Source organism: Malania oleifera, chromosome 7 (assembly GCF_029873635.1).
Source record: "Malania oleifera isolate guangnan ecotype guangnan chromosome 7, ASM2987363v1, whole genome shotgun sequence".
Classification (NCBI taxonomy): domain Eukaryota; kingdom Viridiplantae; phylum Streptophyta; class Magnoliopsida; order Santalales; family Ximeniaceae; genus Malania; species Malania oleifera.
This window is the reverse complement of record NC_080423.1, coordinates 93,040,665-93,066,894: the sequence shown is the minus strand read 5'-3', so window position 1 is coordinate 93,066,894 and position 26,230 is coordinate 93,040,665. Positions and strand designations below refer to the sequence as shown.

The 26,230-nt window shown below is 37.4% G+C and overlaps 1 protein-coding gene across 1 annotated transcript; it reads right to left on the bottom strand.

Moving 5' to 3' along the window:
* Positions 1 to 13,202: 13,202 nt before the first annotated feature.
* On the bottom strand, positions 13,203 to 15,897 carry LOC131160083 (acid phosphatase 1-like). Its single transcript, XM_058115412.1, has 3 exons — positions 15,473 to 15,897; positions 13,647 to 13,859; positions 13,203 to 13,475 (listed from the first exon to the last, which is right to left on the bottom strand). Exons 1-3 carry the CDS (start codon positions 15,889 to 15,891, stop codon positions 13,295 to 13,297), a joined length of 813 nt encoding a protein of 270 aa, XP_057971395.1. The 5' UTR covers positions 15,892 to 15,897; the 3' UTR covers positions 13,203 to 13,294.
* Between the last annotated feature and the right edge of the window lie 10,333 nt (positions 15,898 to 26,230).

Genomic DNA, 26,230 nt, shown 5'->3' with positions numbered 1-26,230 from the left:
CAGTTTTTTGATAAGTCAAACCGGATAATTTCGAGTATTTGAATCATATATTTATAGTATGATTTTTCGAACGGTTTAGGCATTTGGAAATAATGTTTTTTTATCATAAATCAGATTTGGGAAAAAACTATGTGGCATGAGAATAACCTTTCATAATTAGCGGGTTGTAAATACTGTTTAATTGTGAATACTGCTTGGTTGTGAATAATGTCTGGTTGTGTACATAAATGTGTGACAATCGATTAATAATGGGATTTAAATAATAAAGAGGAAAGGAAATGAAAACAATAATAGAAGGAGGAAGTCGACTTCGTCGACGACATTGCACTTTGAAAGAAATAATCGAGGGAAATTACCAGGGCCTTATCGACGAACACAGGGGATTCGTCCACGAGGAAATACCAAGAAAGGTTTTGAGCAGACTGAATTTCATCGACGAGGAGTGGGTTTCATCGACGAAATTACTAAAAGACTCATCAATGAGATGATGTGGCTCCTCAACGAATTCAATCCTATAAATATCGAAAACCCGGATTTAAATGTAGGAAAATTTCATCCTCTCTCTCTCCTTATAGTTTCTCTCTCTTCTCCCTTCGATTTTGGGTTGGATTTTCGCCGGTTCGACGATCTGAAGTGACCACGACGCTCTTGGAGAAGTTCTTTCTAAATCTTTCAGAGCGGATCGTTGGTGAAAGTAAGTTGGAAATCATCCCTGAGTTGAAGGCTTTTTATGCCGAATTTGGTCATACGGTAGTTATAGGAAATGATATACACGTAAAAATACTGAAGTTTAATACTTTGAGTTTTCATTTTCAGCGTATTGAGCAGGAAATCCTACGAGTGTTAAACTAGGATATTTTGGGGGCTTTCTCAGTAGCCAAGTAAGGGAATAAACTAAAACAGTTATTTTTCACGCAAATTACTATTATTTATAAGCAAATTCATTTTCAGAAAAACATGTATTATATATGAATATTATTAAGTAAATGTATATTTTGGAAAATACTGCGGTGTACAGGAATTACGATTTTTTATGGAACGTATGATTTAATTCAGCATTGTGTGGCATGAGTATTATTTTTCATGAAAAGTATTATGTTATGGCAATTTTACGAATAAACATATTTTCAAAAATTACGTAATAATGCAATATATGATGATTTTGAAATACATGATAATTGATTTATTTTCAGAATGATATGTATGAAATGTTCGGCATGAGGCCGTATTTATGAAATGTTTGGCACGAGACCGTATTTATGAAATGTTCGGCATGAGGCCGTATTTATGAAATGTTCGGTATGAGGCTGTAATTATGAAATGTTCGGCGCGAGGCCGTATTTATGAATTATGAAAAATGCTATAATATCATGTATTATATGTTATCAGAATCCGGATGTTAGTTTAGTTTAGTTCAGGAGCACGGTATCGTAGCTATATATATAGATAAGATATCTATGTTCAGACTTATACTAACCACCCCACGAGGGGGTAGGAGATGGATAGTCGATGTGGCTTTCAGTGTAAAGTTGTAGACGTCCACCTGGTAGTCCGAACAAGGTTGTGGCAGGCCCATTATACTTATAGACATTTTTGACTCAGCAGTAGTCAGTCAACCATTGTCGGGTCCTGCCTTCGGACTGCACAACCCGTCATTGGGGTAATACATGACATTAACTAGCTATTCGTCCTAGGTATATTTTCAGTATTATCATATATAACAGACGATTTATGAATTATATGAGTTACTCGAGAAAAATATGAAAGTATATGATGATTCAGTATGTTATGACGAATGTTTACAAATATATGAAATGTATTGTATATGTATAACTGCATTATATATTCATGTTGCCACACAGCTGCATTTAGTTTATTTTCCCTTACTGAGAAGTGCCTCACCCCTAAACGTTAAATGATTTTCAGGAAACCCAGAGAGACCGGCGGGTTAAGGCCGCCACTGAGTGAGTTGAGCTTCCCTACTAGAAGGGTAAGCATTGTACTAGGATCAGGAGATTTTTGTTGTATGATACTAGGTTTATTTTAGGAATTTTTGGAGATTGTATATAAACACAGTATTATGGAATTATAGTAGACTCTGGTATTATGTATTCTATGGCTTTGAGAATGTGATTTATATTTACCGCTACTTAGGTTTCCGCTATGATTGACAAGTGTCCCCGTTACCCAAGGGTTCGGGTTGACTTTTCTATTTATTATATTTCATTTTATATTAAGATTTAAGCAAGTTGTTACATTTTGGTATCAGAGCCTAGGATACTAGGTTCTGTAGACTCTAGAGTGCAGCAGTGATAATACCAGAGTATAGGATAAGGGTATTTGAGGTCTGGTTTTGTAGTCTAGATGCAGAACTTCCATGGTGGTTTGAGTGATTTTCGTGAGGTGACGATTTCAGGAAAGTCATGGTAAACTATCGTTGGGTTGGGTATCTAGGTTGCAGGATTGAACCTTGCATTAAGATCAGGGGAGATGAATTAATTAGAAGAATATATTATATGAGTTGGATGATATGTATAGTGAATGGGGTTCTGAGTTAAGTTTATTTTTTTTCAGGATGGACCCTGGTGGCAGTAGTGCCCACGCTAGTGGGAGTGAGGGTGCTGGACCCTCAGGCGCTGCGAGCAGTGATTCAGATGCCATTTTACATAGTGTAGCACTGTGATGACCTGCTCAATTTACACACTTATTTTTTTTTTTATAAAATCAACATCATACATTCCATCTTATCAAGTCACCATTGACCTGGACCCGTGGGTACCAGGGATATATCAGAATATATACAAAAGAAACCTAAGCAGCAGAAAGCATATAATCATGTACATCCCATCATAACATGCATTACAACATACCAGAGTCACTATACCACTGTATTCCTTTATATATATACATGCCAAAAATCATATCTAGGGACATTTTCCACAAAATCTTACTGTCCCTACAAAACTTACCATTTAAAGAGGGTAGATAAACAACTCAGCTCAGCGGGGCTTTTCCCGCTTTCCTATCTGGGGCCCTCGAAAAGTTTATAAAATTTAGGGGTGAGACACCTCTCAATAAGGGAAATAAACTAATACCAGTGTGTGGCAACATGAGTATTCTGTGTTCTACATATATCATATATAACATATTCAGTACTGTTTATCAAATTTAGGAAAACATATGTATATTAAAACATGGCAGAACATACTGCATTTCATAAGCATATCTCATCTCATATCATAATAATAATAATAACATAAAAACATTCCTGGTAGGTTAGCTGGCTGTTGTCATGTATTACCCCCACATGACTGGGTTGTGTTACCCGAAGGCTGGACCTGACAATGGTTGGCCGACCACTGTCAAGTCAAACAGTAGTCTGTAGGTCCGATGGGTCTGCTAGACCTAGTCCGTACACCAGGGGCGATCACAGCACACTTCTTTAATAACCACATCGACCATCCAATCTCACACCACTCCGTACGGTGGCATTAACACAAATATCATGATCACGAAGACCATGGACATATAGCAACGGTACCGTGCAAGTGCTAGCCTACACCAAGCCAACCAGGTTATGATATTTTATACATATACTAAAATCGTGATACATGAATATCTCATATCATTAATTATCAAATCAATCATATCATTTGCACATATACGTATATCATGAAAATCATCGGCCCATACGCCGGTATTACACATTTTATCATAACTCGGCCCGTACGCCAACAAATCATAGCACAGCCCGTATGCTGACAATCACATCACATAGCACAGCCCGTACGTTGAAAAATCATAGCACAGCCCGTACACTGGCAAATCACATCCACATAGCACACCCCGTACGCCGGCAAATCATAGCACGGCCCGTACACTGGCAAATCACATCTACATAGCACGGCCCGTACGCCAGCAAATCATATAAAATCTCGACCCATACGCTGGTTTTTCCATCATAAAAATTCATATCATCCACATTCCCAAAAAACAGTATTTCACAATATTTTTACTCATGCCACACAAATGGATTTTCACATATTCAACATACGATCATTTTCACAGTATTTTACAAATATAAATCATATATGTATAAATATATTTATTTTTCCTGAAACCAGATGCTATATATGCATATACATGCATTTTCTCAAAATGAAACTAGTTTAGTTTATCCCCTTACCTGATTCCTAGAAAGCCCCTAATAAAACTGCCCTGCACCCGCAGGGTTCCTAACTCAACACCCTGAAAATGAAAACTCCTAGTATTAAAGTTCAGTATTTTCGTACGTACAACATTTTCTATAACTACCACTAAGTCAAATTTGGTTTAAAAGTCTTACCTCAACTTTGCGATGATTGTTCCCAATTCAACACCCTTGGAAATGAAAACTTCCAGTATTAAAGTTCAGTATTTCTAAGTGTAAACACTTTTCTCAACTGTCACAAATCCAAATATTGAGTAAAAAGCCTTATCCTGGATTTGGAATGGTTTCCACCTAGCTTTCACCGACGATCTGCTCCAGCAGATTTGGAGAGAACTTCCCCAGGAGCGTCGTGGTGACTTCAGATTCTCGATCCAGCGTAAATTTGGCCCGAAATCAATGAAAGAAAGAGGGAGAACAGAAGAGGAGAGAGAGAGAGGATAAATTCCTTAATCCTTAAGTAAAATCCGGATTTTCCCATATTTATAGAATAAGGGATTTCATCGACGAGCCGCGTCATTCGTCGACGAATCTTTCATTAATTTCGTCGATGAAATTCAGTCAGCTCAAAACCCCCCTCTCGGTATTTCTTCATCGACGAATCCCTGTATTCGTCGATGAATTTTCCTAAGCCTTCGTCAACGAATCCCCTGTATTCGTCGACGAAGCTCTGCTGATTCCCTTTCTGTTATCCCTTCCAAAGTTCAATGTCGTCGATGAACACAAAGCGTTCGTCGACGAATTCGACTACTTCCTTCTATTTTCGGCTTCCATTTCCCTTTCTTTATTATTTAAATACCATTTTTATTCGGGTCGTTACAGGCACAACAAGTTATGGCAAAAATTGTTAAGAGTTCAAAGGAACAGGGTGGTCCATCGGCAGGCCACGGTAGCTCGATGAACCTCCCCACACTGCAAATATTTTCTTTATTAAGATGAGTCCTCCGGCTTTCTCAAGAGGGACAGATCCTGCAATTGTTGAAAACTGGGTGTAGGAGATAAAGAAAATATTTGCAGTGTTGTAGTGTTTAAAGGAGCAGAGGGTGTTGTTTGCCACATATAAACTGACTGGAGAAGCTGGGAGATGGTGGTCGGCGTTGAGATTATTAGAGCAGTAGAGGACTGTACCTATGGAGATGATGTGGGAGCAGTTTAAAGAAATATTCTTCGACAGGTATTTTCCAGCCTCATCCGGGGAGGCTAAGATTGAGGAGTTCCTGAATCTGAAGCAGAGACAACTGTCAGTGCAGTAATACGTGGGGAGGTTCATCGAGCTATCTCGCTTCACCCCGTACATCATTCTAAATGAAGTAAAGAAGGTACGACTGTTTGAAAGAGGTCTAAGGAGGGAAATATATAAGCAAGTATTGATTCTGAAGTTGCAGGATTTTGCAAAGCTGGTTGATAGGGCCACTATAGCAGAGATTGGAGAGCGGTTGGAGGCTGAGGAGCAGAGACAGAAGAAGAGATCCATACCTTCTGGTTCCCAGCAAGGGATTGGACGTGGTTTATGGAAGAGAGGTGGTTGCTATAGAGATAAGAGGAAGGATACCGGGAATCGTGGTTTTCAGGGTGTACAGCCACCTCCAGTTTGCCCAACTTGTGGGAAGAGGCACCTAAGGGAGTGTCATGCCGGGCGAGGTGTTTTCTATCGATGTGGGGAGCCACGGCATGTGATGAGATATTGCCAGGCTCAGATTGGTGCTGCTCTTGCTCTTAAAACTTCTCGAGGAGGCTACCAGGTGTCACGTGGAGGCTAATAGAGGAATATGGCCCCAACCAAGGTTTTTGCCTTGGTGTCGGGCGATGCTGAGGCGGCCGGCGACATAGTGACAGTTACTGTTAATATGTTTTCATGTAAAGTTATTACACTTTTTTATTCTAGTGCCACACACTCGTTTGTGTCCTTGGGGTATGTTAAATTATGTGGGGTTGAAACACAATCATTAGATGTTGGTTTAGTAGTGGCTACACCGACCGGGTTAACGGTCAGATGCAATAGGATGCTCCGTGGTTGTCTAGTTGATGTTCAAGGGAGAATTTTATCTACTGATTTGGTGGTGCTGGATATGCACGTGTTTGACATCATCTTTGGTATGGATTGGTTGGCAGCTAATTCTGCTATTATAGACTGTCGTGCAAGAGAAGTGATATTCAGACCTCCAGGGAGATTAGAATTTAGATTTACAAGTCACAAGTGCAATCCTTGGCTCAGATGGTCTCAGCTGCTCAGGCGAGGCGACTACTCTTGAGTGGTTGTCAGGGGTTCGTGGCCTTCGTAAAGGAAGCAACAGGGAATGAAGTGAAGTTCACCGGTATGCCAGTGGTAAAGGAGTTTGCAGATGTGTTTCTAGATGAATTACCAGGTCTGCCATCTGATCGTGAGGTAGATTTCCCTATTGATCTACTTCTAGGTACAACGCCGATTTCTAAAGCACTGTATCGAATGGCATCGACAGAGTTGGTAGAATTGAAAGATTAGTTGCAGGATTTGCTTGATAAGGGCTTCATACGACCTAGTGTATCTCCGTGGGGAGCTCCAGTATTGTTCGTGAAGAAGAAGGACAGGTCTGTGAGAATGTGCATAGACTACAGGGAGATTAATAAAGTGACCATCAAGAACAAGTATCCTTTACCCCGTATCGATGACTTATTCGATCAGCTCCAGGGTACATGGGTATACTCTAAGATCGATCTCAGGTCAGGCTACCATCAGGTAAAGGTGAGAGCAGAGGATGTATCGAAGTTGGCTTTCAAGACCAGGTATGGGCATTACGAGTTCCTTGTTATGCCATTTGGTTTGACGAATGCTTCTGCGATATTTATGGATTTGATGAATAGGATTTTTCATCCATATTTAGATCAGTTTGTGGTTGTTTATATTGATGATGTACCCATTATTTGAGGAGCTATGAAGAGCACGAGATACATTTGAGGTAGGTATTGCAGATGCTTAGGGAGAAGAAGATGTATGCAAAATTCAGTAAATGTGAATTATAGCTCGAGAAAGTGTTGTTTTTGGGGGATGTTATCTCAAAATACAGAATTTCTATAGATCCTAGTAAGATTAAGGCGCTAGTGAATTGGGCTAGACCGAGGAACGTCCGCGAGATCAGGAATTTCTTGGGGTTAGCTGGTTATTATCATCATTTCGTTGAGGGGTTCTCAACTTTATCAGGGCCTCTGACGCGACTGACTAGAAAGAATACCAGATTTGAGTGGGACACAAAGTTTAGCAGAGTTTTCAGGAATTGAAGCAGAGGCTAGTCACAGCGCCAGTACTGATCATCCTGTCTGGGGGTGAGGGTTATATAATCTATAGTGATGCGTCCTTAAAGGGACTTGGCTGTGTACTGATGCAGCATGGCAGGGTGGTGACATATGCGTCCAGACAGTTGAAAGAATATAAAAAGAACTACCTTACCCATGATCTTGAGTTGGCTACAGTGGTACACGCATTGAAATTTTGGAGGCATTACCTGTACAGCGAGTAATGTGAGATCTTCTCTGATCACAAGAGCTTAAAGTATTTCTTCATCTAGAAGGAATTGAATATGAGGCAAAGAAGATGGTTAGAGTTGATTAAGGATTTTAACTGTACTATTAGTTACCACCTAGGGAAAGCAAACGTGGTAGCTGATGCACTGAGCAGGAAGTCTAGGGTATCAGCATTGACGGCTATGGAGATCCAGTGCCCGATCATGATGGATCTAGAGAGACTCGACATTGAACTGATAGAGAGTAATACTCTAGTATGTATTGCCAGCCTAGTGGTACAACCTACTCTGCAGGAAGGAATTAAAGACGCCCAGAAAGAAGATCCAAAATTGGTAAGGGTAATGGACAGAGTGCAGAGTGGTCAGGGAGAGGAATTCTGCATTTCAGATAATAGAGTTTTTCGGTTCCATTCCAGACTGTGTGTTCCTGCTAATGCTAACATTAGGAGGACTATTTTAGAGGAGGCTCACAGATCTTTGTATACGATTCATCCCGGCTATACGAAAATGTACAGGGATCTGCGAGAGTTTTACTGGTGGATTGGTATGAAGAGAGAGATTGTCGAGTATGTAGCCCAATGCTTGATGTGTTAGTAGGTAAATGCTGAGCACCAGAGGCTAGCGAGTCAGTTGTAGCAGTTATTTATCCCATAATAGAAGTGGAATCATATTTCCATGGACTTCGTTTCAGGGCTGCCATCAACATCACATGGCCAGAATGTGATTTGGGTGATAGTAGACTGATTGACTAAGTCCGCCCATTTTCTCCCTATCAAGATCAGCTATCCCCTCAGCCGATTGGCAGAGATTTACGTCCAGGGGATAGTTTGTTCTTATGGGGTGTTAGTATCCATAGTGTCAGATCGAGACCCGCGTTTCATGTCACGGTTCTGGAAAGGCTTGTAGAAAGCTTTAGGGTCTCAACTATCGTTTAGCACGACATTTCATCCTCAGTCAGACGGGCAGACTGAGAGGACGATACAGATACTAGAAGATATGCTCCAAGCATGTGTCTTAGATTTTGGGGGTAGTTGGACTCAGTTCATGTCGCTGGTAGAATTCGCGTATAATAACAGTTATCAATCCAGTATTGGCATGGCGCCGTTTGAGGCTTTATACGGCAGAAGATGCCGATCTCCTTTGTATTGGGATGAGATGGGTGAGCAGCGAGTTGTGGGGCCAGAGTTGGTACAACAGGCATACGATAAAGTTCGACTCACCAGGGACAGAATCAGTGCAGCTCAGAGCCGACAAAAGAGTTATGCCAATAATCACCGCAAGAATTTGGAATTCGACGTTGGTGATCAGTGTTTCTGAAGATAGCTCCATTGAAAGGAGTTATGAGATTTGGAAAGAAGGGTAAACTTAGCTCTAGATTCATCGGTCCAATTGAGATTTTAGAAAAAGTGGGGCTGGTGGTCTACAGGTTAGCTTTGCCACCTACACTATCCAGGACACACGACGTATTCCATGTATCTATGTTGAGGAAATACGTCTCGGATCCTTCTCATATTATCAGCTCTAGTGAGTTAGAACTCAATGATTCGCTAGTCTATGAGGAAGTACCAGTGCAGATTCTAGACCGAAAGGAATAGGAACTACGTAATAAGAAGATTCCTCTAGTAAAAGTTCTATGGAGGAATCATGGGATAGAAGAGGCTTCTTGGGAGCTTGAGGAGCAAATCAGACTGAAATATCCGCAACTATTCCCAGAAGTTTAAATGTAATTAGGAAATGTAAGTAAATATGTAGTTTTCTTTTGCAGGTACATGTAATACTTTAATTAGTAAGTGGTATTTTAGTTTTGGGGGAATTTTCTTTTGGTATATGTAATCTCCCAGGGCTTGAAATGTAACCACAGTATTCCTCCGCCATAAGTGAGGGTAAGTAACAAAATAAGTAAACCATTTTGCCTAATAAAGGATGATGAATTATATGAATAGTAAATTTCAAGGACGAAATTTTATAAGGAGAGGAGAATGTGACAACCCGATTAATAATGGGATTTAAATAATAAAGAGGAAAGGAAATGGAAATAGTAATAGAAGGAGGAAGTCGACTTCGTCGACGAATGTTTCGACGACATTGCACTTTGGAAGAAATAACCGAGGGAAATTACCAGGGCCTCATCGACGAACACAGGGGATTCGTCGACGAGGGTATAAGAGGACCTCGTCAATGAAGGCAAGATTTGTCGACGAGGAAATACCGAGAAAAGTTTTGAGCAAACTGAATTTCGTCGACGAGGAGAGGGTTTCGTCGACGAAATTATTAAAAGACTCGTCGACAAATTCAATCCTATAAATATCGAAAACCCGAATTTAAATGTAAAAATTTAGGAAAATTTCACCCTCTTTCTCTCTCTCCCTACGGTTTCTCTCTCTTCTCTCTTCGATTTTGGGCCGAATTTCCGCCAATTCGACGATCTGAAGCAGCCACGACGCTCCTAGGGAAGTTCTTTCCAAATCTACCGGAGCAGATCATTGGTGAAAGCAAGTTGGAAATCATCCTTGAGTTGAGGTAAGGTTTTTTATGCCAAATTTGGTCCTATGATAGTTATAGGAAATGATATACACGTGAAAATACTGAAGTTTAGTACTTGGAGTTTTCATTTTCAGGGTATTGAGTAGAAAATTCTACGGGTGTTAGACCAGGATATTTGGGGCTTTCTCTGTAGCCAGGTAAGGAAATAAACTAAAGTAATTATTTTTCACGCAAATTACTATTATTTATGAGCAAATTGATTTTCAGAAAAACATGTATTATATATGAATATTATTGAGTAAATATATATTTGGGAAAATACTGCGGTATACAGGAATTACGATTTTAGATGGAACATATGATTTAATTCAGCATTGTGTGGCATAAGTATTATTTTTCATGAAAATTATTATGTTACGGCAATTTTATGAATAAACATGTTTTCAAAAATTACGTAATAATGCAGTATATGATGATTTTGAAATACATGATAATTGATTTATTTTCAGAATGATATGTATGAAATGTTCGGCACGAGATTGTATTTATGAAATGTTCGGCACGAGGCCTTATTTATGAAATGTTCGGCACGAGATTGTAATTATGAAATGTCCGGCGCGAAGCCGTATTTATGAAATAATGAAAAATGCTATAATATCATGTAGTATATGTTATCAGAACCCCGATGTTAATTTAGTTCAGTTCAGGAGCACGGTACCGTAGCTATATATATATCAGATATCTATGTTCAAACTTGTGCTAACCACCCCACGAGGGGGTGGGAGATGGATAGTCGATGTGGCTTTCAATGTAGAGTTGTAGACGTCCACCTGGCAGTTCAGACCATGGTGTGGCGGGTCTATCGTACTTACAGACATTTTTGACTCGGTAGTGTCAGCCAACCATTGTCAAGTCCCGCCTTCAAGCTGCACAACCTGTCATGGGGGGTAATACATGACATCAACTAGCTATTCGTCCTGGATATATTTTCAGTATTATCAGATATAACAGACAATTTATGAATGATATGAGTTAATAGAGAAAAATATGAAAGTATACGATGATTCAGTATGTTATGATGAATGTTTACAGATATATGAAATGTATTGTATTTGTATAACTGCATTATATATTCATGTTGTCACACAGCTGCATTTAGTTTATTTTCCCTTATTGAGAAGTGTCTCACCCCCGAACATTAAATGATTTTCAAGAAACCCAAAGAGACCGACAGGTCAGGACCGCCGCTGAGTGAGTTAAGCTTCCTTACTAGAAGGGAGCGTTGTACTAGGATCAGGAGATTTTTGTTGTATGATACTAGGTTTATTTTGGGCATTTTTGGATATTGTATATAAATACAGTATTATGGAATTATAGTAGACTCTGGTATTATGTATTTTATGGCTTTAAGAATGTGATTTATATTTATTGCTGCTTAGGTTTCCGCTGTGATTGACAGGTGTCCCTGTTATCCACGGATTTAGGTTGACTTTTCTATTTATTATATTTCATTTTATATTAAGATTTAAGCAGGTCGTTACATAAATGTGCGTGTGAGGTTTGTTGTGAAAGCTTCATGTGAAGTACGCAGTAGCCCTATGTGGGCCACATACTGGGTAGTACGCAATTACTTTATGTGGACCACGTACTGAGTAGTACGCAATAGCCCTATGTGGACCAGGTAATAGGTAGTACACAGTAGCCCTATGTGAGCCACGTACTGGATAGTACGCAGTAGCCCTATATGGGCCACGTATTGGGTTGTATGCAGTAGCCCTGTGTAGGCCACGTACTAAAAGGTATGCAGTTGCCTTGTGTGAGTCACGTACTGAGATCAATGGAATGTAATGTATTCGGCAGGGATGTGTTGTGATATATGTGCATACGTAGATCTTTGTGGTATGATTAATATTGGATGTGTGAAGTATACGTGTGGTATCCTGAGTGGATGTGTAGCTTAAATTGTATCTTGTGTGGATGAACTGTGATGTATGTATTTGCAGACTATGTGGGATGATTGATGTGAATGTGTGTGTATACTGGTATGTAAACTTAAATGTATAAATATTTATGACAAATTAAAACTCTCTATCTGAGGGCTTACCGAGTAAAGTAAGTGCCCTTATCAGTTGTAGTCACACCCAAATTAAAGGGTACGGTTACAAACGATATCATAGCAAAGGGGTGTTGCATGTATAAGAGTGTAATCTCCCCAATCCTTGGGAACTTTCGCTACAAATATTGGTTATACGTGAGACTGCAGACTGTGTGTGTGTATCCTTTTAGTTAATTTTGATTATTAAAGAGTTATAATTTTTATACACTAGAACTCATCTATTACACACTGTTATAATTTATTACTTCCTTACTGAGAGGTGTCTCACCTCGGCGTATTATTATCTTTTTCAGGTCCTTTAGGTGATCGAGCTTAGAGAGCTCTTGGGGTAGGGTTTATAATTTTGGTAATATTAAGGGGTTAAAAGAACAGTTTATGTTTTAGATTTTTCTGGTTATGTAATATGTGAATGGATACTCCTTTTTGGGTTGTATATAGTACTCAGGTATTTTAGTTGGAGTATGTTTAATTATTTTTCGCTGCGTGAATGGTATTAGAGATGCATGTGAATTGTCTCATCACACCTCAGGCCCCACCTAGCAAGTTCAAGGCGTGACATTTAGTCCAAATGAATATGATATACCCAAAATATCCTTACTCAAAAGGAAGAACGGTTACGAAACCACCATTAAACCTCCTTAGATAACCAATGAGCTAATTTTAAATACACACATTGATGAGAGGGAATGGTTACAAAAATATACTTAAAACCTCCACATAAATGCCCATAAAACCTCTGTAACTCCCACAAGCACAATTATGTCCATCAATGCCGGATTGATGGAGGGTCAACCTCCACCACTATAAAAGGGGGCTTAAAGAAGAGGTAAGGATCTCACTCATTCTCATTAGTCCTTTACTTAGGCATCGGAGTGATCTTCCGGGGTACACCCGAGGGCCTCCAAGTCATTTTTACTTGACCTTTTTTAGGTAGTCATGATCAAGGAACGATCCACGAAGGTTGCTCGATTTTTAGGCAGCAACAGAAGCTTATGGAACAAAATACATAAGATTTGGGATTTTGAAAGTGCAATTGCCAGAGCAGTCACCTTCGAGATCACTCCATTGGTCTCCCACATTTCCCAATATTCTATACCCTTGTGCTACTAACGCTTGTCGAATTCCAGACTTGTACATGATAACACTTTGTTTCTTGGATGTACAACTATTCCTGAGAATATGTGAAAAAAATTAATTAGAAATAGTTCTTGCATATAAGTTTTGAAACCAATCAATCACAAGTTTAAAATTTAAAATTGCACAAATATAAACAAATAAAATAAAATAAGTGTAATTTATTCAAATTAACTCATGTAATTATTAAATTAAGAACTTGGCATACCTCATAATTAGGCGCTCATAGCCAATAAATCCTTGATTATGCAAATTAGAAAGAGTGGGTTGGGCAAGAGTGAGTTCATCTCTGCCAGTCACTAGGAAAACCTTATACCCACTTTCAACCAATTGTTTGAACAATTTAAGCACTGCAGGAATAGCTGGGCATTCCCCTTTCATTGCCCATGCCACAAAAGTCTCTGCATCAAATGGGTCACACCTACATTTGGAATTTTAAAAACAAGTACAAAATTAATTAAATATATAGTTTTAAATATATATATATATATATATATATATATATTTGCCTTTTCTTGTTTTCTTATGGAGAAAATTAAAAGAACAAATAAAATATATAGTAAAATAATTAGTAAACAAGATTGTTGATGATTAAAGTTATAGTGAAAATTTTTATAGTATGTTTTATCGCTTAAATAAATTTGACTTCAAAATGCAAAAAATATTGGATTTTATGGATCAAAAAAGGATAAATTATTAATTAAGCATATTAAGGACAATAAGGGAAAAAGATATCTGCCTTCTAAAAATTACAATAAGAACGTTCATAGTCGTTGCTAATGGTGTTTTGAATGAAGACAAAATATATATGGTCCCTGGTGGAGTGCTAATGACAAAATTGTTACGTGTTATAGAAACTTCACGTTACGTATATGTTATGTAACATCTAACATTCCTATCAATAAAAAAGTCACAATAATATAAAGATTTGATAACTTGTTAAAGGAAAACAAGTTGTCACAATATAAAGAAAATGACATTCAATACAAATTTTTTTTATTAATCTGTATTTTCAATGGGTTGATACAACTCTAGTAGGAGTGATTATGTTAAATTTATTAAGGAAATGTCTATTTTTATCGTGTTCCATGCATGTTTCATAAGATAAATATATGTATTCATGAATAATTAGATCCCTATAAATACAATTTCCATTCTATATATTAATTCCCACTTTAATCTATTTTGTGAACCAAGGTAATCTTAATGCTGAGCCTTTTGGAGATGAAACGGTTAGGGCTACAATCGATAGCCTTTACTCGTAGACTCAGTCAAAGGCTCAAATTTCAAGTGGCAATAAAGGTGCAAATTTCTTTTCTTTTTTTAATTAAAAAAGGTTAACAATAAGGACCCGTGATGACATGGATCAAGACGGCAGGATCCTATAGGGTGATGCAGTACTAGTGTGGAAGTGACAACTTGCTATCTAGGCCCATGTCATCACAGACCCATGTTGTATAACACGATTGTTTTTTTTTCTTTAGGAGTTTGTGGCATCCAACCCATGACTGCTACAGGCACGAGAACAAACTATTCTGCAACCCCTCTAGCTCAACAAGTCTATCCCTTTCTAAAGTTCAGAAGAATTCTTCTGCTTGGACGAATTGATCCCTCGTCTTTGAAATGGAGAGCTAGGAGGCCAAAGAACTGAGTCAACTCAAAGTCAGGTTTAATTCACATCCTACTTAGTTTGACTCTCTTTTGATCTCTTCATTTTACACTCTTTCTCGGGTCCTAAAAAATTTTTAATTTGACAAACATAACCCTAGTTCTCTACCTCGATTACATTAAGAAAGCACAAGAGTTGTAACTTCATTTGCACTCAAAAATCATTATTTCCACCACTCCATTTTTATGTTAATAAGTGATCATTTTAATAACCTCTCTTTTAAATTATATTATCAAAAATTAATTTATCAATAAAATTGAGCGCAGTCAATTTACTTGACTCGAGTCGATCAAGCTCAATTATATATATACCAAAAGAAGTTTGAACCAGTCTATACGTATATACATAAAATTAATCAAGCTTACCCGAAGCGGCGGGACTGGTAGTAGGGGAGATTGGAGATGCACGTGTCGTCGACGTCCAAGACCCAGGCATCCATGCCGTCATCCGACACCACGACCCCATTCGCATACTCCTTTATTTCCTCCACCACCAAGTCCACATCCCTCTCGTACCGTCGTCCCTGCTGGTCATCTTCGGCGGCGCCTCCACTTGTGTAGTACCTCTGGATGTGGGGCATGCAGCGATGCGGCACCGTCCGCCATGCACGCACGCTGTTGGACTCCACCCCCTCCCTCCACCACCTCCAGTACTTCTCCCCAACTTCTAATTCTTTCTCCTCATAACATTCCTCATCAATCTCCCCCGTTAATGAATGCTCAATTTCACCTCTCAAATTAGATTTTTCTTTAAAACCGAATCGATCGTTGATGCAGGAGATCATTGCAGAGGAATTAAAGAGATAAGAACTAAGAATGGGCATGTGATTGGATAGGGGAGAGATGAAGAGGGCTTGAGGTTTCCTAGCTAATCTTTTGGACTAATATACACGATACGCAAAACAGTGGGTTGTTGGTAGAACCTTCCTTGCATTAGTTTTGTTTTTCTTTTGAACATTAGTTCGGAGTTTTTCCGGTTTTATTATTAAAAATAAATAAAATATAAAATAACACTCTGATTGGGAAAAATTTTTTCAAAATAATGCTCACGTAATTTCGCAGTTTCATGTTACGAGATTTAAACTGATGGGCCGCTGGAAAGACGACGCGTGGTAAGGAGAGAATCAATTCTCGCAGCTTCAAGTTATGAGATTTAAAGAGAGCGGCCAGGAACAAATCCTAAAAGGTCATGCAATGACAAAGTATGGAATACAAATAGTTGTTGGAACAAATTATAATATATCAAGAGAAATGACATGATGGCAAGTTAATCATCCTTCATTCTATATTAATTTCCTTCCTTATAAATAAGTTGAAGTTTAACCACCCAATTATGATTCGATCATTTTTTTTTTTTCTTTTTGGACATGCTTAATGTGGTTAAACAAAGTAAAGATTTGTACTCTTCTTAGATACCTTTTTACGAATCATCTGCAAAGGTCCTTTTTAGATACCTTGATAATCTATTTCTATGGTCTAAATCCTACACTCTTCTCGTGAACCTGTATAGAGAAAAATTCCAATGCATTTTGTCCTATTTAGGAGGGTAATAGGGGGCTTCTTCGGATTGAGTGTAAGCTTCTCTACAGTTTCGTATGGTTTGCTGTAGGCTTGCTTTTTCTACTACAGATTGGGGACAGTCTTAGCTTATTGGCGAGAAGCCCACTATTTGTGCTGCTGCTACCACGGTCACATTTCAGATTCTTTTTTTGGGCTACTGCTAATTGTTTGGGAGACATGTTAAGTGTTTGAAGAAGATTGTTTTTTACAGTTGTTGTTTCCTTCAATTTTCCCCAACTTATTTTGCCGCTTTTGTTGCATTGGGATGTAATCATTCCAATCTTTTTCCTGTTGTATTGTTTCGGACTTGAGGTTTGCTCCTTAATGAATATTCATTGCATTATCATTTCAAAAAAAAAAAACTACCTAGTTAGCTTATTTAGTTTATAAATTATGTTTTATAAGGTTGAATTAATTTAAATTTGAAGGCGATGGCTGGCTAAGAATGTCAGTACATGTGAATAGAAAATATGTTCATGAATGCACCTATATGAAATGTCAGTACATGTGAATAGAAAATATGTTCATGAATGCACCTATATGAAATGGTGAATTTTATATAAAAATGAGTGGCTTGTTTAGTCATGGAGAATAGTTTTTATTTTTATTTTTATTTTTATTTTCTAATATATTACAAAAAAAATTAACTTATTTTTAAAATTTGTTACATTTGTATAAAACATTTCAAAAATAATAAAAAGGTTTTGATAGTATTCATTTGCGAAAAATAAATTTATCTTCTATCACCAAATTTTCAAATACTTACAAAAAAAAATAATCTATTTTCCATTTCTCTAGGTTTATATAAGAAATTCAAAAGACATCATTTTATTATTTTTCAGGCTTTGAATTTTTTGTATAATCTCAAAAAAAAAAAAAAAAACAAGGTGCAATTTTTTAAAATTATTTAGAAAGTTTATAATGAAAACTAAACTCTCACTTTAAAAAAAAAAAAAAAATAGATCCTTTATTCTTTTTTTAATACAAATTTTGTAAAATTTTAAAATAACTTGAAATTTTTATAATTTTAAAAAAAATAAAAAATATTTTTTTCACAACTAAGTCAATCGATAATGTTAGGAGCTGTTTGATATTGTAGTTTCAAATCGACTATTAAATCGCATTTGTTTATGTTGTTAGTTTTCTATTTTTATTTTCGATTTTTAACTACTTGTGAAAAAATAAAAATTCAAATTTTATGATTTTCAATTGTTCTAACAACCTATTGTCAAAAATTTTAATATTCAAAAATAGTTGTTTTGGATTAAATAATTTATTTTATATACTTTTAAATTAAAACTAAAATAAAATAATCATGTAAATTTAAATATAATTAAAACAAAAATATACTTAAATTTCAAAAGCTAATAATAAAGTCAATTACAAAATATTTTTACTATTTTTCAGTTGTCATGTCCAATAAATTTTTTTTGTTATGAAGTAAAACTTGAGAGCGTAACAACTAAGTAAAACAATTATGATAATTTTATTTTTATTATAGCATTTTTTAAATATGTATTATTTTTAAATTTTATTATTTAATTATATTTTTATGATATTATTTTTTTTAAAGATGAAAATAAATATTTCGATTAAATCTTTAATTTTTTTAGTTTTATAAATATTGATCAAATAAATTCTTGGCTTCTGATTTTTAATTTTTAATTTTTTAATTTTATTTTTATTATTAATTTTCATTTCTATGATTTTTTATATTGATATCAACTGTTCCTTATCCTCAATGCGTTTATTTTTATTTGAAGGGAGAAAAATTCCATCCATGCATGTTTCATACTCATCATGTTTCACGGAAAGTTGTGCACTGGGCCTGTGAAAAGTCGTCGCCGGCCAGTCGGCAGCTGCGTGGCTTGACCGGAATTGCCGGCGCACTACGCGCAGAGTCGTCCTCCTAGAATTTTCTTTTTCCTTTTTTTATTTTATTTTATTTTCTTGGAATCACGTAATAATGATATGTGACACCCAATTTGTTCGAGAATTATATAACAAAATTAGATAAAATTTTAATTTCATAAAAAAAAATATAGGAAAATAAACTTTTTACATTGAAAAGAACAAAAAAAAAAATGAAAAAAAAAAAAAACTCAAATTCTCTTATTGTACATGCACAAAAAAAAACAATTAGGAAATCAATAATAAAGTTATATTGATTGTTTCTTAATTTGATTGATCCGATTTTCAAAATTTATTTTTTTGATCAAGTTAAAATGCTCCCAACCTATAAATGGAAGTTTTTTTAGAAGGATAATGTTGAATATTAAACTTGATGGCCACCAACTCTAGCCAATTTTGTTGAATTGTTGAGCTGCAGTTGGCAGTCACCTCCACCAATCAATTCACTTCTATTGAAATTGATCTTCACTTACCATCCCATTCATGGCTATATATAGAGAGTTGTGTGTGTGTAATAGATGTGGTGTAGAAGAGGGAGAGTAACCAGTGAAAGATGTTAAACACCCCAATTTTAATCAGGCAACCTTGAGAGGGCCCTGCATAATGAAACCGACCTTAGAGTCTGAGCACAAGTCATCGGAAGCCCCGATGGTGTTCCATCGAGTCTTTTTCAAAAAGTTGAGTCCCGTTTAGAATTCTAGTCATTTCAAAATAATCTTGTTATTTCAAGTTGAGTCCCGGTATTTTAGGAAAAAATTTTGAATCCCTCTAGTATATTTGATTTCCAAAGGTTGTAAAATAAACTATATTAAATTGAGCCCTTCTGATTTCAAAGTCAATTCCTCGAATAGGGTTTAATTTTAATTGTTCAGTTGAGTTTCAAAAATCAGGTCTTTTTATTTCTTTTCTTTTTTTTTTTTGAATTTCTTAATTTTAGAAATCATGTTGGCTCAGTTTTCTTAGTATATATTCTTTTAGTTACAAAATTAATCTCTTTTAAATTTTAGTTGAGGTCCCGTAATTTCAAAATAAAAGTGGTATTTTCAAAATTGGGTCCCTTTTAATCTCAAAACTTGGTTCTTCTAAACCTTGAGTCAAAATTAAACACTATTTTGTTGAAAATTGAGTTTTAAATTTTTAATTTGTAAAATTAGGTCTTTCAAACGTTAATCTTAACGTCATATTTTAATTACCAGATCTTTCTTAGGGGCATAACTGTCTAATTTTGACACTGAGATTTCAGTTAGCCGTGAAAATGCATGAAGTCACAAATTTCATTAAAAGAGGATGGGCATGTGCCCAAAGGTTTGGTACATAAAGGGTCTGCAAGCTACTGCAGGTACATGGCGAGAAAGCACATACAGAAAATGGAACATGCAGAAGGTTTGCAATATAAAATACAAAAAAAATAAAAAGTACAAAATACAAGTGATACAAAGAATGGGTGCGGTACAAAGGGTACGGGGGTACATACAAAAAGGAAAATGCAGGAAATAGAATAAGAAATACATGCAAGCTTAGAGGTGTACAAAGAATGGTTGCATGCAGTGAAGTATGGGGGTACATACACTCAGGAAATTACACACAAGTACATGAAAAATAAAAGCCTTCCAGTCATAAATAATAATAAAATTCACATGTGCAGAAAAGGAATGAAATTGGTTAGGGAATTATTCCCTGCCAGGTTTATTAAAGGGGATTCTGTTAGCAAATTTTGGCATAAATCACCCCCAAGCCTCCTTATATATAGGGAGGCTCGCATTGTAGCTAACACACGATCAAAAAAACTTAGCAATGCCTTGCAGAAATTGGGAAAGGAGAAAATTAGAGACTCTGAAGGAATTAGGGGAGAGCATCAATAGAAAGGTTATGTAGAAACTATATAGAGATTGAGCAGAGAAGGGAGGAGGCAAAGAATTAAAGAAGGGAACCCTGTAGGAATTGATAGCAAAAGCAAAATTAGAGAAGCATAAGCAGAGGAGCAAAGGAGTGGACGAACAGAGGAGCAGAAAGCTGATTTAGAATACCAAACACCAAACAAACCCAAAGGAGAAGGAGAGAAGACCGGAGGAGAGGAGGGTTCAAGGTAAAATAAGTATATAAGTAAATGCTTATTCTTTTTGAATTATGAACAATGTTATGTGAACTGTGAATGCAGGTACCCCCTTTTCTGAGTCTCAGTTTACAAGCCAAACCCTTGACCTGAATCCGAATTCAGGTTCGAACCCGTTTTGAGAAACCACCCACACTTGGACTAAGATGTGAATCCCACGATCGAACCCTCTAACCCAAATCAGGGTTCGTGTTGACTCTATGAGTCTGATCCTATTTTGATTATGACAAAACCAATGTTTCTCACTTGTGCACTGAGCTTCTTGAACAAGTTTATCCTTACCATGCACTGTTGGTAGGAACTTAAGCAAGTCATACGGACTATGAAGATCAAGCTTCATTTATGGAGTCTGAAGAATTGAAAGAATGCAAACTTATCTTCTATTGTATTTGCATTCATTTTTATATTGGTCTATAATAATTTATATCGGTCTTTTATAATCTCTACATGTCATGCATGTAGGTAATTGTAAGCTTAACATGACCGTAAATTGACCATAGGGACCGAATGACCTTAAGGCACCCTTCGGTCTACAGATGTCAGGTTTTTTGGCTTAATTGAAAAGCCTAGACCGTAGACTGACCCTAGGTCTCTATATAAATGCACAAAATAATCCTCATTATTGTAGCGACCTAAAGAAATTATAGTATTTAAATAAGGGGGGCAAAGGAAATTGAAACAGTGCCTCATCGACGAACACAGGGGATTCGTTGACGACAGCACATGAAGGGCTCGTCGATGGGGATGTGTCTCATCAATGAGAGGATACCGAGAGGATGTTCTAGCAATTCTAAATTTTGTCGACGAGGGGAGAGTTCATTGACGAACTGCCTTCGTGACCTCGTCGATAAGGTGACGTGGCTCGTCGACGAAGGCTAGTGTATAAATAGCACTAAACTCGATTTTTCAGCATAATTTCATGCGTAATACCCTCCTCTCTCTCCCTTTTCAGTTTCACACCCCTTCTCTCTTAATTTTTGGGTCCGTTCTTCACCGAATCAACAATCCGAGGCCACCACGACACTCTTGGAAAGTTCTCCGCATATCTGCTGGAGTGGATCATCGATAGGGCGAGTTTAGAATTCATCCCAGATTCAAGGTAATACTTTTTATTCAGAATTTGGCTTTACCATAGTTATAGAAATGTTATATACGAAGAAATACTAAAGTTTAGTTTTGGAAGATGTTGTTTTTAGGGTATTAAAGGGGAACCCTGTGGGTGCTGGGTTGATTGTTTTAGAGGCTTTTTCAGGAATCAGGTAAGGGAATAAACTAAACTAGTTTTTTTTATAAAAATATATGTATAATTTTACGACATTTAATTTCAGGAAAATAAATATATATATTAGCATTATGTTTTGGAAAATACTGTTGTAAATGACGATATGTTTAAAATATGTGTAACACCCATTTTGTGTGGCATAAGTAGTATTTATTATGAATTACTATTTCTAGGAAAATGTTGAAATGATACAAAGCATTTTAAAATGATATAACGGCGTATGGGCTGAAATTTTTTAAATGATATATTGGCATACGGGCCGAGAGCTTTGACATGATATACCAGTGTACAGGCCGAGGGTTTTATATGATATGTTAGCATATGGACCAAGCTATGAATATGATATGACGACGTATAGGCTAAGAATTTTATTTGGTTTATAATACGGCGTATGAGCCGTGAATGGTAAAATATAAAATACAAGTGTACGGGCCGATGATTTTCACGTTATATATGCAAAATGTTATGATGATATTAACATGTTAATTATTATTACGAAATAGCATGTATCACTGTTTGAATATATGTTATATGTTATTAGAACCTGGTTGGCTTGGTTTAGGCTTACACGTGCATGATACCGTAGCAATGTGTTCATGATCATCATGATATTAGTGTTATAGCTGTGGTATAGGGCAGCATGAGGATGGATAATCAATGTGTTTTATTGAAGTGTTGGCACCCCTGGTGTACAAACCAAGTTTGGCACACCCATCGTACTTATAGACTGTACTTTTGACTTGACAGTGGTCGACCAATCATTATCAGGTCCCGCCTTTGGGCCACACAACCCAGTCATGTGGGGGTAGTACATGACAATAGCAAGCTAACCTTCCAAGGTATTTTTGTATTATCTATATATGAGATGAATTATGTTTGTAGAAATCTAGTATGTTTTACCATGTGATGATTATATATGTTTTCCCAGATATGATACAGATAGTATACTAAATATGTTAATGTATGATTTATGTATAACACGGAAAAAATCATGCTGTCACACACTGATATTAGTTTATTTTCCCTTACTAAGAGGTGTCTCATCCGGAATTATATGAACATTTCAGGAACCCCTGATAGGAGAGCGGATAAAGCTCCGCTGAGATAGTTATAGCTGATATGCCCTTTCTAAAGGGTAAATATTTTGGTTGGGTTGGATGGATTTTGTGGGAAATGACCCTATGACTCTTTTGAGTTGTACATATAATTACAGTGGATGTAGTAACTCTGGTATTGTGATGAATGGTGTTGTGTATATGGTATTATAAGCTGTTTATGATTTATGTTTCCTGCTACTTAGGCTTACATACTGTATTTTTGGTGTATCCCTGGTACCCACGGGTTTAGGTTGATTATGACCTTTTGGGTTTATTATATTATGATATGGAAAAAAATATATATGTGGAAATTAAGCAGGTCGTTACAATTTGGTATCAGAGCTTAGGTTGCTAGGTTCTGTAGACTTTAGAGTGCAACGAAAACGATACTAGAGTGTAGGAAAAGAATTTGAGGTGTTGTTCTACACTCTAGAGGCAAGACTTCCCTAGTGGTAGGAAAAGAATTTAAGGTGTTGTTCTACAGTCTAGAGGCAAGACTTCCCTGGTGGTTTCTGTGTTTTTCCTAGGGTGACGATTTTAGGAAAATCATAGTAAACTATTGTCGAGTTTTGTTCCTAGAATGTAGGACTAGGGTTAAGAATAAGCTAACAATGTTAAGATAAGAAGTTAGGTTAGGCGGGTAAATTATAAGGATAGGATTTCTAAGTTTCGTTTGTTGTCTTTCAAGATGGATATAGGAGGAGGTAGTGCCCATGCGAGCTGCAGTGATGGGACAGGGCCCTCGGGTGCAGGTGGGACTGACTCTGACGCAGTACTATGTAGCGTAGCTCAACAGGTTATGGCTGAGATCTCTAGGAGCTCTAGAGAGCAGGGTGCTCCACCTGCAGGCCATAGGTGTACCATAGAGAAGTTTACAAAGATGAATCTTTTGACATTTTCAGGAGGAGTCCATCTTGCAGCCACCGAGAATTGGATGCAAGAGATCGAGAAAGTCCTAGTCGTGTTGTAGTGTACTAAAGAACAAAGAGTTCTCTTCGCCACCTATAAATTGACGGGGGAGGCCGAGAGGTGGTGGACTACTGTGAGACTTCTGGAGCAGTAGAGGACGACACCGATAACCATGTCTTGGGATCGGTTAAAAGAGTTGTTCTTCGATAGATATTTTTCAGCTACTGTTAGGGAGGCTAAAGTGGAAGAGTTCCTGAGTCTGAAGCAGGGACAGTTATCAGTCCAGCAGTATGCAGCACGATTTACAGAGCTCTCTCGCTTCTATCTGTATATTGTTCCTAATGAGGTAAAAAAGGTGAGACAGTTTGAAAGAGGTTTGAGGCGAAGCATATTCAAGTAGGTGGTAGTGCTAAAGATCTAGGATTTTGCTGAGTTAGTCAACAAAGCAGCCTTGGTAGAAGTCGGTCAGCATATGGATGCAGAGGATCAGGGACAGAAGAAGAAATCTGCATCTTCGGGCTACCGATAGGGTCCTAGGCAGGGTCATTGAAGGAGAGGAAACCATGACAGACGACGGAGGCAGGAGATTGGAGGTCGTGAGGTTCAGGCAGTGTAGGGTCCTTGTGGGAGGACACACTAGGGAGAGTGTCGAGTAGGTGGAGCTGTTTGCTATCATTGCGGTACACAGGGACATCTGATGCGAGATTGCTCTACACCACCAGATGCAGCCCCTGCTCCCAGACCATACCAAAGAGGCTATCAGGTGCCACGTGGGGGCCAACAAAGGAATATAACTCCAGCCAAAGTGTTCGCTCTGATGTCGGGTGATGCTGAGACAACCGATGACATGGTGATAGGTATGGTTAGCATGCTTTCTTTTAAAATTATTTCATTGTTTGATTTAGGAGCCACACATTCGTTCGTAACTATGGGGTGTATTAAATTGTGTGGGGGTAGAAACACAGTTATTAAATACCGAACTGCTAGTGTTTACACCGAATGGGTCGGTAGTGAGGTGTAGTAGGGTACTCTAGGATTGCCCAATTGATATTCAAGAGGAAATTCTGTCTGTCGATCTAATAGTGCTAGACATGCATGGGCCGGGTTCGATGTAATTTTCAGCATGAATTGGCTAGCAGCTAATTTTGCCAGTATAGACTGTCATTCATGAGAAGTGATATTCAGACCTCCAAGAATAGCAGAATTCAAGTTCGTAGGATCGCGAGTGCAATCTTCGCCCCGGTTAGTTTCAGCTGTTTAGACGTTGAGACTACTATTGAGTGGTTGTCAAGGGTTCGTGGCTTTTGTGAAGGAGATGTTAGAGAATGAATTGAAACTCACAAGCACGCCAGTAGTAAAGGAGTTTACAGATGTTTTTTCAGATGAGTTACCATGGTTGCCACCCAATTGTGATGTAGATTTTCCTATCGATCTACTTCTAGGTACAAAACCAATTTCTAAAGCACCTTACCTAATGGTGCCAGCAGAATTGGCGGAATTAAATAATCAGCTATAAGATTTGCTTGATAAGGGTTTTATACGACCTAGTGTATCTTCATAGGAAGCTCCAGTATTATTTGTGAAGAAAAAGGATGGGTCTATGAGGATGTATATAGATTATAGGGAGATTAATAAAGTGACAATCAAGAACAAGTATCCTTTATCCCGTATAGATGATTTGTTTAACCAGCTCCAGGATACATGGGTATATTCTAAGACCGACCTCATATCAGGCTATCATTAGGTGAAAGTGAAAGCAAAAGGAGTCTCGAAGATGGCCTCCAGGTATGGGCATTACGAATTTCTTATTATGTCGTTTGGTTTGATGAATGCTTATGCGGTATTTATGGACTTGATTAATAGAGTCTTCCACCAATCCTTAGACCAGTTCATTGTTGTTTTTATTGATGATGTACTGGTTTATTCGAGGAGTTATGAGGAGCATGAATGCACTTGAGGCAGGTTTCATAAACGCTCAAGGAAAAGAAGTTGTACGCCAAGTTTAGAAAATGTGAATTCTGGCTTGAGAAGGTTGTGTTTTTTAGGCATGTTATTTTAGGAGATGGTATTTCTGTGGATCCTAATAAGATTGAGGTGGTAATGAATTGGGCAAGACTAAGGAACGTCTAAGAGATCAGGAGTTTCTTAGGGTTAATTGGGTATTATTGTCATTTCGTCGAGGGATTCTCAGCGTTATCAGGGCCTCTGACACGATTGACCAGGAAGAATACTAGATTTGAATAGGATGATAG

Coding starts and splice junctions, on each gene's coding strand:
- LOC131160083 (XM_058115412.1), bottom strand. CDS start 15,891: ATGATCTCCTGCATCAACGATCGATTCGGTTTTAAAGAAAAATCTAAT. Junction 13,860..15,472: donor TACCAGTCCCGCCGCTTCGG/GTAAGCTTGATT, acceptor TTCCAAATGTAG/GTGTGACCCATTTGATGCAG. Junction 13,476..13,646: donor TATGAGCGCCTAATTATGAG/GTATGCCAAGTT, acceptor ACATATTCTCAG/GAATAGTTGTACATCCAAGA.